At 41.5% G+C, this 14,910-nt stretch overlaps 1 protein-coding gene across 2 annotated transcripts in view; it reads left to right on the top strand.

Moving 5' to 3' along the window:
• Positions 1–1,550: 1,550 nt before the first annotated feature.
• Positions 1,551–14,910, top strand: part of LOC109919101 (membrane-associated phosphatidylinositol transfer protein 2) — a 110,614-nt gene continuing 97,254 nt past the window's right edge. For both annotated transcript variants that reach the window (XM_048611659.1, XM_048611660.1), the window contains exon 1: positions 1,551–1,714. In XM_048611659.1, coding sequence (XP_048467616.1) covers positions 1,637–1,714 — 78 coding nt within the window. In that variant the 5' untranslated portion in view covers positions 1,551–1,636. The remainder of the gene's footprint in view (positions 1,715–14,910) is intronic.

Raw genomic sequence — 14,910 nt, 5'->3', positions numbered from 1 at the left:
TGTTTCATTTTTAATGGTTCAGTAACATTAAACTTTAGAAGGACCTCAACTTTATTAGCAAGTGTTCGTAACTTTGCGTGGTTTACCATCTGACCATAATTGTTGCTTTGGACATAGGTGATGCGAGAATGAATCCTTTTAGGCCTGATTTATCAGCTTGCTCAGATGCTCTAAGATTTAAAGGAAGCTCAATAGTCTAAGTCCAGAAATCCTAAGAAATCTCACATCTCCTCAGTTGTAATCCATTTAACCATATTCCCCACTTGACAGTAGTTAGTCACATGTTGAAGTTGACAGGAAATGTGGTTTTCACAAATTCTGATTTTGCAACATCCATTGAATACTCATGTAAATTACATATTTTTCCTAACTGTGCTATCATTAATTTCTGCAGCTATAATGTAACTATGCGACATTTGAAGCTAAAAGTATTTGATCAAAGAATTTTCTATTTAAAAAAATATGCTTTTGAAAGATGCCTGGACTTCAAACCACTAAGGAAATGTTAGCCAATGTTCAATGGACTTAGAACTTAAAATGTAGGCATTTATTGTTGAATGTAAAGGGAGTGATGAGTGTTTAGTATTATCCTTAAATCAGCGGTCAAATCCAGATATAATTCTCCAAATTGTAACAGCAGAGGTGTATCTCAAAAATAAGCTTCAATTAAGAACATTAAGAACTGGACATAATGGACTTTCTGAGCAGAAGCTAGGGGTGTCATGTCTCAACAAAAAGTAAGTAGCCCTGGATGAGTCACCCAAAGTCACTTCTTGCTCATCCCGCTAACAGGGACATAAAATAATGCGGATAAACTGATAAAACTTGACTTCTGCCGAGGTTGTAAAAACCATTTATACTCCTTTGGCTACAGTAAAGTACAGTGCGTTTTAAGGCATCTAAATGTCTTACCAATTCAATTAAAGTATTTGTATTTTGGATCATTTGGATAATTTAATGTTAGCAATTACTTTTTAGATTGTATGTTCTATCATTATTCTACTGATTCTGTAATATGGATTGATTTTATTTTTGTTGAAATCTAACAGGATAGAAATGCTTTGCCATCATGAAGCCAAAGTATTTTTTCTGTATGTGATACATGTTCCTCTTGAAACTGAGTTTCCAACCAAAGCCTAGTCAATAATGATCTACCTGCCTGTTATTCGCCCAAACTGCCCTTTTAGACTTAAGAATAACCAATGAGCACAAGAAATGTATACACCTTGGGTGGAATGCCTTATTGAAAAATGTTTTGCAGGGTGGAACATTTTGAGAGGAATGATACGGAAGCAATTATAGCCAAATGCTGTTGAATTTTGGCAATGGCTTTTATACAAAATACAGTGATTAGCTGTATTAAATTAAAGATGAGTGCCAGGGTTTCAACAAATGGAGTGAAAGGGGCGGGTATAAGACCCAGCTTTGAGAATTCTAGCCAATGGATTGCAAAGGTAATGAACTTGGGTGGATACCTAGAGTTAAGAACATTATAAATATTTACTTGATGTAATGTTTAACGTGCTGCTATTTCTTCTTCTTCTTTTCAGCTATATTCATGAATCACGTGCTCTGAGATTTCACTGACAGTCCTTGGATTACTTTTAAGTTGTGGAAGGACTTTGCATAAAACAAGATGCTTATCAAGGAATACCACATCCCTCTTCCCATGAGTGTTGAGGAGTATCGTATTGCACAACTCTACATGATACAGGTGTGATTGATATCAGTTTAGAGATTATAAATGACTTAAAATTAGACAAGATGAATGATAATTTCACTGGTTCATTTTAGTTTAATTGGGAAATGCTCAGTGCTTCTGCTGACAGAATTGTTTTGGGTTTATAAAGCACAATAACCATTTATCACTGTTACAAGATCTGACATAGTGTTGGTTGTGTCTTGTACACAAATATATTGTGACCGTTGAAGTATGATTTGAATTTGAATTGTATCTTCATGTGTGAAAAAATTCTGAGTGTAAGCCTTGCATAACAGTTAGCCATAAAATCAGAAGTGACGTTTAAGCTGACTGAAAAAGCTAATATTGTTTAAAAATATTCTAAAGCAGTCTAACAGTGAAGGTGTTGTTCTGCTTGACAATGTTTTTTCAGATTAAAGGACAAACATTTATATTGGGCTATGAGTAAGCCAGGATCCTATTTATACACAATGTATGTTACCAAAGCCATAAAGACTGTTTGTCCTAATGTAAATTATTTTTATTCTTTCCCATTAGACGGCATTACAAGATTTGAATTTTTGAATATCATCTTTTTGTGTCATTCTTGATGTTTAATATATTGACACAGCTTTCATTTTTGACTTCACTTTGCTTAAATTCCAATAAACCTGGACATAGATACCCCAAGCTTAATTTTATTCTTTACCATGTTCTCATTGAACATCAACAAAGTACAAGTCAATTTCATAGCTCAAATGTCAGCTATAATTACACAATATGGCTTTCTAGTCTTCAACTTAGACCTCTGTATCTGCTCTGTAACATGGAATAGTGTATTACATAAGAGTAACTTTGTGCAGTATTGGTGTTCAAAGCTAGGCATTTCAAGCCTTTGCTGTGAGGACTTTCTAATTTGAGTAAAGCAAGGCATTGGGCTTTGGCCAGGATTCTCCTCAGAACCATAAGGACTTTTTCTTTTGCGCGGAATCGGGGGAGGTGGGTGTGGAGTGTGAGGAGATGCAGAATTCTTAAGGTTGTGCTTTCACAGTGAGCAATTGTTGAATGTCTTCTCACGAACCCTATGCTGCGACTTACTTGCAGGATCTTGAGTAAAGATCTATGAAATCTGTATTTGTGCTAACATTGCATCTGTCCAAACCTTAAACAACATGACATGTTCCTTTTTCTCTCCTCATAGGAACACAGTTTGTAGGAACAGAAGTAGACCATTCAGCCCTTTAATCCTGCTCTGCTATTCAGTAAGGTCAAGCGTTGATCTAATTGTAGTCTGAGCTCCCACTTGCCTGACATGTCAAAAATCTAGATTGGCCTTGAATATGTTGAGTGACCCAGCATCCACTATTGTCTTCAGGAGAAAATTCCATAGACTAATGATCCTTGAGAAGATAAATTTCTCTTTGCTCTTATCTTAAAAGGGAAACTGCCTATTCTTCAGTTGTTTCTCTTAATTGTAATCTCCACACAAGAGGAAACTTTTCAGTATCAACCCTAACCAGTCCCCTCAGGCTCTAAATGTTTCTTTTTCTTTTCGAATCCCTGCAGTGTGGAAGAAACAGGCCATTTGGCCCATCAAAGAGTATCTCCACCCTCCCCACCACCCTATCCCTGTAACCCTGCATTTCCCATAGGTAATCAACCTAACCCTGTACATCCCTGGATGCTATGGGACAATTTAGCATGGCCAATCCATTTAAACTGCACGTCTTTGGACTGTAGGCAGAAACCGGAGCACCCAGAGGAAACCCATGCAGACATGGGGAGAATGTAAACTCTGCACAGATAGTCCGACACAAAGTGGAATCAAACCCGGGTCCCTGGCACTGTAATGTAGCAGTGCTAACCACTGAGCCACCATGCCGCCCAATAAGATTAATTGTAAGATTACTTCTTATTCTTCTAAACTCAAATGAGTAGAGGCCAACCTGCTTAAACTTTCTTCATAAAGTAGTCCTTCATCCCAGGAAAGAGTCTTGTGAACCTTCTTTGAATTGCTTCTTACACAATTTTATCCTTAAAGCAGTCAATTATCTGCTTTTCTTAAAAAAAATTATTAATTTTCCTGTAAGTAACTTCTAAATTTCTACGATAATTAAATCCTTTACTCAAGCAAGTTGTAGAATTTAAAAAAAAAACTTACCTTGAAGTGTACTTATTTTGTTTTTCATCTTGTATTACTATATTCTGTTTGGTATTTTATGTCTGTACATCAGATAGGTATAGAATTGGCAGACCTGTGATTTTCAGCTTTGTTTTGGAATTAAGAAGTCTTGTTTCACATGTAATCTGAGATTTTTAATTTTCTCTTGAGGGAACTGAGGGAGGGAGAGTTGGTGTTTGATTTAAGTAAAACTGGGGGCAAGGAGGTAGAAGGGATGAGAAGAAGGATGAAAATGTGAACAGAAACAGTAACCATGATCTTAACAAAGTAAGTTAGTCAGCATTATCAATTAAATTAAATCCTGATAAAAGGGCAGAATAATATGTTTTTGCAAAAGATGTAATTTGAAATATTGTATCAGGGATAATTTTGCATATACGCTATTAAGAGCTTTTATAAGTAGTGTTTCTGCCTTTAAAATTGTAACAGCTTAACATACTGGGACACTTACAGCCCTCACTAAATGATTTCAGCAAATCTCACTGGTATTAGTGAATTCTCTGTTTGTTTCAAGCATAAAGTACTTGGCTATATCATCTGAAGCGAAGCCTTGAGTTGTGAAACAGACTTCAACATTGTAAATGATTAAAAATAGTCGTGAGTAAGATCTGTCTTCATTGCATTCATGGCAACGTGATTGTTAAAAAGTTGAGATTTTGGATGCATTGGTGTCATCTTCCAAAATTCTCTGGATTCAAGAACAGTCCCTGAAATTGGGTAGCAAATGTAATCTCATTATTTAAAAAGGCAGGGAGAGTAAGAAATAGAGAATTACAGACCAGTTAGCCTAATATCAGTAATCAGGAAAATGCTAGAATTTTATTATAAAAGACATGATAAAAGAACATTTGGAAAGCATCAACGGGATTGAACAAAGCCAGCGTGGATTCGGAAAGACAAATCTACTAGAGTTTTTTGAGGACGTATCTAGTAGAATAGATAAGGGATATGGATGTGGATTTTCAGGAGGCTTTTGAAAGGTCCAATGTAAGAAGTTAGGTGGGCAAAATTAAAGTACATGGGATACGGTAATAGATTGGCATACATTGAGAATTAGTTGACGGAATGGAAATACAAAGTGAGAATGAATGGGTCTTTTTTCCAAGTAGCATGTAGTGACAAAGTAGGGTATCATGAGGGTCAGTGCTTGGGCCCCAGCTATTCATGAAATATATAAATAACCTGGATGAGTGAATCAAATGTAACGTTTCCATATTTGCTGATGTCACAAAACTCGGTGCGACTATGATTTATAATGAGGATACAAGGCAGTTTCAAGGTGATTTAGACAAGTTGAGTGAGTGGGCAAACGTGGCAGATGCAGTACAAGGTGGCTAGAAGTGAAGTTATGCACTTGGTTGTGAAAAACTGAAAAGAAGAGTATAATTTAAATGGTGATATGTTGGTAAATGTGGATGTACAATGCGATCTGGGTGTCTTTATGCACCAGTCAATTAAAGTAGGCAGTCAGACGCAGCAAGAAATCAGGAAGGCAAATGGTATATTGGCCTTCATTACGAGAGAATTTGCACTCGGAATTAGTAATATCTTACTGCAGTTATACAAAGCCTTGGTGAGACCACACCTAAAGTATTGTATAGAGTTTTGGTCTCCCTGCCTCAAAAAGGATGTCCTTGCCATAGAGGGAGTACAGCAGGGGGTTACTAGACTGATAATGGGGATAGCAGGACTACTTTGTGAGGAGAAATTGGTACAACTGGGCTTGCATTCACTAGAGTTTAGAAGGATGTGACGGGATCTGATTGAAGCATATAAAATTCAAACAGGACTGGACAGACTTCATGCAGAAAGGATGTTTTTCTTGCTTAGGGAGTCTAGAACTAGGGGATACAGAGAAGACTGTTTAAGGCTGAGAAGAGGAACCATTTCTTCTCTGAGGATAATGAACCCATAGAATTCTCTATCACCAAAGGCTGTTGGGAGAAAGCAAGAAAATGGCATTACGATAGAAGATCAACCAAGATCATATTGAAAGGTGGAGCAGGCTCGAAGGGCCGAATAACCTACTCCTTTATTTATATGAAATTAATTCCTGTTAACTGTTCTAAAATTGCAGTTAAATGAAGCTGTTTTATTGTGATTTTTATTAAACTGAAATTCAATTGAATGCTTTCTTTTATTATTAATTATCCAATGTTATAATGGATATCTTGAAAATAAGAGTTATAAACTCGTAGTCCGATAGAGTGATGCTGATGACATTTGTGAACATGACTAAGACTTTCAAATTATACTCATTCATTCATGGCCAGATGTCTTCTGATCTGTTCAGTATATACTGACTGATAATTTGAGGGAAGGCACATTTGCTTCCATTCCTTGTAATATAGACTGTATGTTGCATATGATAGCAAAGCTGTATGACTAGAAATCAGATTAAACCTATAAGTAGTCTAACTGAAGATCGACAGCTCATTTTGGCTACAACTGCGATGTGAAGCATCTATAATCATTAGCAAAAACTAGACGTCAGATCCAGACATGACTGAATGATGTTAACAAAATTTAAAATGAAGTAGCCAAAGATATTGAGGTGCAGCATGTACTGAGTTGCTTATGCTGGTGCACAGCAGACCTTTAAATCCTTGACACTCTGTAGGAAAATGAACCTATATCTTTTTTGATTACAAGTTGCTTGAACTCAGTTTTATTTTGAAGATTTACTTCTCCTGTTTGTCAAGTTGTGCGCCTGTGAAATCCCTATGGTATGTAGGAAATGGCAGAGAAACTCATAAAAGAACAGGATGTGTGAACAAAACATAGGGTAACATTTTCTCTACCTAACGGGACTTTTTGCTGACTTTATGTGGCTCATAACGTTTAATAAAAATTGTTGACTTGTCAAAAGAACTCTGTTTTTGTCACTTTGCTGCATCTAAAAGAGGATTTACATTTAAAACTTATAAGAAGCCTGTAACCTCGTAAAATGCTGTCAATCCTGAGATTAGCCAAAAGAACCTGGCATGGAGTGTAGGTGATTCCCATCCTTTGTTTTTTGAATGTTGAAGACTGAAGGTAAATGTTCATTGACAGCTCCAATTCAGACTTCAGGATACCAAATTTTGGCCATTTCAACGTAGATGTTACTATGTTTCTAAAAATGTATATTAATGGTCTTACTGTTCATTGAAGTTTGAAGGCTGTTATTAGTACATGGAATGCTTTCCATCTTGGGCTGCCAGAATGAATGTAAAATGCTTCCAGGTCAGTTAGTATGTGATCCTGTAAAATTGCTGGAGAATCCCAGCAGGTCTGGCAAAGTCTGGAGAGAGAAACAGAGTCAGTGTTTCGCGTCTGATATGACTCTTCTTCGAGAAAGATCATATTGTTCTTGAAGTGTTAACTCTGTTTCTCTCTTCACAGATGTTGCCAGACCTGCCGTGTTTCCCCAGCATTTTCTGTTTATATTTCAGATTTTCAGCATCTGCAGTATTTTGCTATTATTTAAGTGCCAAGCTAAATCTGTTGTGCTCTTCTCAACTTCAGAAAATCACTCATTACTGTACCTTTGAATAAGTTATCTGCCGCTGACTCTGAGGTATTCCAAAACTTATTATTTTTGTAGGATCCATACAGCAAACACTGAAGAATATCATCTGCTCCATCTGAGCTGAATTTAAAGCCAGGTTTCACTGACTGCCACAGCATCACCCCCTTCCCTGTGTTGGTTGCTAATTGAAGCCAGTGCTGAATGATCTGTCCTCCAGTACTTGTAGGTGCTGTGAAATCATGTAAGCAAAGTTAAATGTTGAGCAGTGGGATGTGATTGGTGTCCTGTGAGTGGGCTGAACTGATGAATCACAAGTAATGTATTTGTAATTGAGTCTAATAATTGGATCACGTGACTCTTGGTTATGGGGTAGGTAATTAAAGTATTGATGTCATTCTTGATGCCATTAGTTCAAAAAAATGACATCCCTTTCTTGACTTCTGAGATGGAATGGTGGCTCAGTGGTTAGCACTGCTGCCTGAGTGCGCCAGGGGCTTGGGTTCAATTATGTGCGGCACAGTAGCTCATTGGTTAGTACTGCTGCCTCACTGCGCCAGGAACCCGGGTTTGATTCCACCTCAGATGACTGTCCGTGTGGAGTTTGCACATTCTCCCCTTGTCTACGTAGGTTTCCTCTGGGTACTCTGATTTCCTCCCACAGTCCAAAGCTATGCAGGTTCGGTGGATTGGCCGTGCTAAATTTGCCCATATTGTCCAGGGATGTGCAGGTTAGGTGGATTGATCATGGGAAATGCAGGGTAACAGGGATAGTATGGAGTTGGGTCTGGATGGGATGCTGTTTGGAGGGTCAGTGTGGATGTGATCGGCCAAATGGTCTGTTTCCACACTGTAAGGATTCTGTGACTCTGGATGTTAACTGCTTTGTGTATTGTTTAACTGTTGATTTTTCTCAATATTTTATCTGTCGGTCTGGGAGAATCTCTGCCTGTTCACATTCCTTTTAAAGGGATGAAGGTGAATTTTGGATTTGGGCTCGGAGCATTGAAATTTATAAGTCCTGGACATGAATTAGTCGTAGTGTAGCTTGACATTGGCACTACTCGACTCATCAAGTCTGTCCTGGCTCTTTTGAAGAACAGTCCAGTTAGTCTCACTCCCCTTTCTTTCTCCATATCCCTGCATGCTTTTCTTATTCGAATACTCAACCAATTTAAAACAAAAACATGTTACATTTATGCATTGCTCATCCTGTAAACGTCCTCCTAATTAATCTAGAGAGAGTGGACACTGAGTAGAAAATACAGGATCTGAAGTGAGAAGCACAAAAGCAGTAAAAAGCGTAGATTTTCATGAGTCTTTGAAAGCTGGATGAGTTGGGAGAGAAAATTTGAAATAATTTCATAGGACAAAGTGTTCTTTTTGTCTCAACAAACAGATAAAATCATTCAAAGAGCAAACATGTAAAATCCTGGAGAATCTCGGCAGGTCTGATAGCACCTTTGAAGAGACAAACAGAGTTAACGTTTCAAGTCCAATACGATTCTTCTTCAGAACTCTTCTTGCAGGAAATAAAGTTTGAAGAGGTGTAGTCAAGGTAATTGTGGGAGCTGATGGCTTTGTGATGGATATTGATGGACAGTCTATTCCCAGAAATGGAAACAGAGAAGTTAAGGAAAGGGAGAGAAGATCATAAATGGACCTGCCGAAAGTGAGCAAAGCACGGAAACTGGAAGCAAACATGATGATTTTTGTTTTTCAACTCTGATCGACGGCTGGAATCAGCACAATTTTGTCATCGATGTGTTTTGGAAAGAGTTGTGGGTGGAGGCCACAGTAGGACTGGAACAAGAAATGTTCCACATTCCTCACAAAGAGGCACACATGGCTAGGACCCATATGGCTGCTCCTGGCTACACCTTTGGCTTGGAGAAAGTGAGATAGCTGAAGGAGAAATTGTTCAAAGTGAAAATGATCTCAGGATGGCAAAGGTACATGGTATTTGATGGAGACTATACAGACCTCTTTTCAAGGATGAAGCAGATAGCCTTCAGACCATTCTGATGTGGGATGGATGTGTAAAGGGATGACACTCCCACGGTGTAGGAGCAGAAAACTAGAAATTATGGAAATGATGTGAAGTGTCAGAAGAATCATGAATCGCTTCATCTGGCAAAGGAGCAGCACTCTGAAAGCCTGTGATTTCAAATAAACCTGTTGGATTATAACCTGGAGTCATGTGACTTCTGACTTTGTCCACTCAGTCCAATACCGGCATCTCCACATCATTATTCAAATAGAAAGAGTCTCCAAAAAAGTGCAGCACAGATAGATCTGGATATTCTAGTGCAGAAACAGAAAAAGTCAGCAAATAATTAAGAAGGCAGATCAAATTTTTAGACAACAAGGTGCAGGGCTGGATGAACACAGCAGGCCAAGCAGCATCATAGGAGCAGAAAGGCTGACGTTTCGGGCCGAGACCCTTCATCAGAAAAGGGGGAGGGGAAGGGGGTTCTGAAATAAATAGGGAGAGAATGGGAGGCGGATAGAAGATGGATAGAGGAGAGGATAGGTGGAGAGGAAACAAACAGGTCGAAGAGGCGGGGATGGAGCCAGTAAATGTGAGTGTAGGTGGGGAGTTAGGGAGGGGATAGGTCAGTCCAGGGAGGACGGACAGGTCAAGGGGGTGGGATGAGGTTAGTCGGTAGGAGATGGGGGTGTGGCTTGAGGTGGGAGGAGGGGATAGGTGGGAGGAAGAACAGGTTAGGGAGGCGGGGATGAGCTGGACTGGTTTTGGGATGCGGTAGGGGGAGGGGACATTTTGAAACTTGTGAAATCCACATTGATACCATTGGGCTGCAGGGTTCCCAAGCGGAATATGAGTTGTTGTTCCTGCAACCTTCGAGTGGCATCGTTGTGGCACTGCAGGAGGCCCAGGATGGACATATCGTCTGAGGAATGGGAGGGGGAGTTGAAATGGTTCGCGACTGAGAGGTGCAGTTGTTTATTGCGAACCAAGCATAAGTGTTCTGCAAAGCGGTCCCCGAGTCTCCGCTTGGTTTCCCCGATGTAGAGGAAGCCACACTGGGTACAGCAGATGCAGTATACCACATTGGCAGATGTGCAGGTGAACATCTGCTTGATGTGGAAAGTCTTCTTGGGGCCTGGGATGGGGGTGAGGGAGGAGGTATGGAGGCAGGTGTAGCACTTCCTGCGGTTGCAGGGAAAAGTGCCAGGTGTGGTGGGGCTGGAGGAGAGTGTGGAGCAGACAAGGGAGTCATGGAGAGAGTGGTCCCTCCGGAAAGCAGACAAGGGTGGGGAGGGAAAGATGTCTTTGGTGGTGGGGTCGGATTGCAGATGGCGGAAGTGTCGGAGGATGATGCGTTGGATCCGGAGGTTGGTGGGGTGGTATGTGAGGACGAGGGGGATTCTTTTTTGGTTCTTATTGCGTGGACGGGGTGTGAGGGATGAGTTGCGGGAGATGTGGGAGACACGGTTGAGGGCATTCTCGACCACTGAGGGGGGGAAGTTACGGTCCTTGAAAAACGAGGACAACTGAGATGTACGGGAGTGGAATGCCTCATCCTGGGAGCAGATGCGGCGGAGGCGAAGGAATTGGGAATTGGGAATAGGGGATAGCATTTTTGCAGGAAGGTGGGTGGGAGGAGGAGTATTCTAGGTAGCTGTGGGAGTCGGTGGGCTTGAAATGAATATCAGTTTCTAGGTGTTTGCCTGAGATGGAGACAGAGGTGTCCAGGAAGGGGAGAGAGGCATTAGAGATGGTCCAGGTAAACTTAAGGTTGGGGTGGAAGGTGTTGGTGAAGTGGATGAACTGTTCGAGCTCCTCGTGGGAGCAAGAGGCGGCGCCGATACAGTCATCAATGTAACGGAGGAAGAGGTGGGGTTTAGGGCCGGTGTAGGTATGGAAGAGGGATTGTTCCACGTAACCTACAAAGAGGCAGGCGTAGCTTGGGCCCATGCGGGTACCCATGGCCACCCCCTTTGTCTGTAGGAAGTGGGAGGAATTGAAAGAGAAGTTGTCGAGGGTGAGGATGAGTTCGGCTAAGCGGATGAGGTATCAGTGGAGGGGGACTGGTCGGGCCTGTGGGACAGGAAGAAGCAGAGGGCCTTTAGGCCATCTGTATGGGGAATGCAGGTGTAGAGGGACTGGACGTCCATGGTAAAGATGAGGTGTTGGGGACTGAAACCAAGCGGAGGCTCGGGGACCGCTTTGCAGAACACCTACGCTCGGTTCGCAATAAACAACTGCACCTCCCAGTCGTGAACCATTTCAACTCCCCCTCCCATTCCTCAGACGACATGTCCATCCTGGGCCTCCTGCAGTGCCACAACGATGCCACTCGAAGGTTGCAGGAACAGCAACTCGTATTCCGTTTGGGAACCCTGCAGCCCAATGGTATCAATGTGGATTTCACAAGCTTCAAAATCTCCCCTCCCCCTACCGCATCCCAAAACCAGTCCAGCTCATCCCCGCCTCCCTAACCTTATCTTCCTCCCACCTATCCCCTCCTCCCCCCATCTCCTCCTGACTAACCTCATCCCGCCCCCTTGACCTGTCCGTCCTCCCTAGACTGACCTATCCCCTCCCTAACTCCCCACCTACACTCACCTTTACTGGCTCCATTCCTGCCTCTTCGACGTGTTTGTTTCCTCTCCTCTATCCATCTTCTATCCGCCTCCCACTCTCTCCCTATTTATTTCAGAACCCCCTTCCCCTCCCCCTTTTCTGTTGAAGGGTCTCGGCCCGAAATGTCAGCCTTTCTGCTCCTATGATGCTGCTTGGCCTGCTGTGTTCATCCAGCCCTGCACCTTGTTGTCTCGGATTCTCCAGCATCTGCAGTTCCTACTATCCCAGATCAAATTTTTATCTGTGTTATCAAGTGGTCAGACTTTACAAATAGGGAAGCCTTGATACAACTGTACACTGTGCTGTGTATCTACACCTGGAGTATTCTGGAGGCATAGGCTGATTCCTGGGATGAAAAGGTTGACTTATCAAGAATGGCCCCTTTCCTGGTCAAACATTTTCCTGGGATTAGGCAAGAAAATGTGGCCGACTGAAAACTTAATTTATGAAGGATAGGTCAGTGGGAATGCAGTTGGGCGATTGAGCTGTAAACTCCAGAGGTGGAAAATGAGATGTTGCTCCTTCACTTTGCGTGAGGTGAAATTATGACACTGGAGGAGGCCCAGGATGGACATGTCATCCAGGGAGTGGGAGGGGGAGTTAAAATGGTTGGCACAACGCAAACTGGAGGAACAACACCTCATGTTCTGCCTCAGGAGCTTTACAGCCTGATGGCCTCAACAAAGAATTCACCAGTTTCAAAATCTCCCTGTCCCTGACCTCCCCCCATGTCTAACTCACCCTCTCATCCCTGCCTCCTTGACCTGACACAACCTGTCCATCTCCTGCCCCACCCTTCCCACTGACTAATCCCTACTACCCCCTACCTGCATCCACCTAACAACATCATACCTACCTTCCCCCAGCCCCACCCCCTCCCTCAATTTATTTCCCAGCTCCCTTCTCCCTCCCCAGTCTTGAAGAAGGGTCCTGACCCAAAACGTCAACTTCACTGCTCCTCTGAAGCTGCCTGACCTGCTGTGTTCCTCCAGCTCCACACTGTATCGACTCTGACTCCAGTATCTGCAGTTCTTGCTATCTCCAATTAGAATTTTAATTTGCCCAATTTGGAATCAGTGCAAAGCTCGGAAATGACATGGGTGAACAGGACTTGGATGAGATTTAAGTTAATGACTTTATAGAATGTGGTATACAGGAACAGGAGTAGGCCAATTCAGCCTTTCGAGCCTGTTCCACCATTCATTGAGTTCATGGCTGATCTGTGGCCTAACTCTATAGACCTGCCTTTGGCCCTTATCCCTTAACACCTCTGTTTAACAAAAATTAATCCCTTAGATTTAAAACTAACAACTGATTGAGCACCACTGCTGTTTATGGAAGAAAGTTTCAAACACCTCCAACTTATATGCGCAGAAGTGCTTCCTAACATCTCTCCTGAACAGTGTGACCCTAATTCTTCGACTGTGCCCCCTAGTTCTCGAATCCCCAACCAATGGAAGTAGTTTATCTTTATATACCCTGTTTTTTTCCTGTTAATATCTTGCAGACTTCAATCAGATCAGCCCTTAACCATCTAAAGTTTAGAGAAGACAGGCCAAATTTGTATTAAAAAATCTTTCCTCATAACTTAATCGCTGAAGTCCAGGTATCATTCTTGTAAACCTATGTCGTATTCCCTTCAAGGCCAATACATCTTTCCTAAGATGTGGTGTCATATCTGCTCATAGTACTCCAAGTTGGGTTTAACCAGGATTTTGTAAAACTGCAGCATTACTTCTACATCTTTATACTCCAGTCCTCAAGACACAAAGGCCAGCCTTTATGATTGGCTTCTTGATTATTTTCTGTACCTGTTCATGACATTTTAAAGGTGCATAGCTCCTAAACCCTCAAGTCTGTTTGAATATCCACTGTATTTAACTTCATACCTCAAGAAAGTGTCTCGATCTATCTTCTTTCCGTCCTAAATAGATAATCTCACACTTGCTTATATTTAACAAGATCTGCCACAGTTCTGCTGATTCACTTTATTCTATCAATATTCCATCGTGATTTTATGCTGTCATCTACAGAGGTAGATAGGACACAACCCAGGCATGTGTTGAAATAGCAAATATAGAAACAACAACCTTTAAATCCAGACGAGTTTCCCTTCTATAATTGAAGTACCCTTTTATCATTTGAATGTGAAGAAGTACAATTGTAGGTCAGGCTGGATTTTAAATTGATTTATATGGAGTCAGCATTTTAGATAAAGTGTTGGTCGACTATACTACTTTTAAAAGACTCCCACTCTCCAAATGTAGACTTACCTGCAAGGAGCTGCTCCTAATCTGTTTGCCAGATCCTGTCTAATGATATTAAAATCGGCCTTTCGCCAATTTAGACATCTAACTCTGCACTATTCTTATCCCTTTCCACGTAGCCGCCCATTGAATACAGAGATGGCAGGAAATGTTTTTATGCAGAGGGTTATGCTCCTGTGGAACCACCTCAGGTGGTGGTGAAGGCAGGGTCACTGCATTTTTCAAGGTGGAGGTAAAAAGATTCTTGTTCGGCAAGCCAATCAAAGGTTACTGGCATTACATGGAAATGTGGAACTAGAAATACAAACAAATCAGCCATAGCCTTACCAAATGGCAGAGCAGAATTGAGAGGCTGAATGCGTGGTTCTGCTCTTATTTTATATGTTTGTATGTCGACAAGGTAGCAGTGAATGACCTCACCAGGACATAGCAAGGAGAGGAAAGTAACTAGCAACTAAATCAAGTTTGTTCTGCAATTAGTTAAATTTAGAGTGTGATTATTACTTCAAGTCAAGCTCAGCAGCATACCCACTGTACACACAATTCTGCAGAAGCTCTTATTGAATGGACTCTTCTATAAATGGGTTATTAGGTTACAAGGGTACTATTTAAATTGATAGTGAGGAGGATGGTCTCAGGCTACAGCCGAACATCAATCAGCTG

The sequence above is a fragment of the Rhincodon typus genome, chromosome 24 (genome assembly GCF_021869965.1).
Source record: "Rhincodon typus isolate 14 chromosome 24, sRhiTyp1.1, whole genome shotgun sequence".
Lineage (NCBI taxonomy): Eukaryota > Metazoa > Chordata > Chondrichthyes > Orectolobiformes > Rhincodontidae > Rhincodon > Rhincodon typus.
Note: the sequence above shows the minus strand (reverse complement) of the source record. Positions and strands in the feature narration are given on the sequence as shown.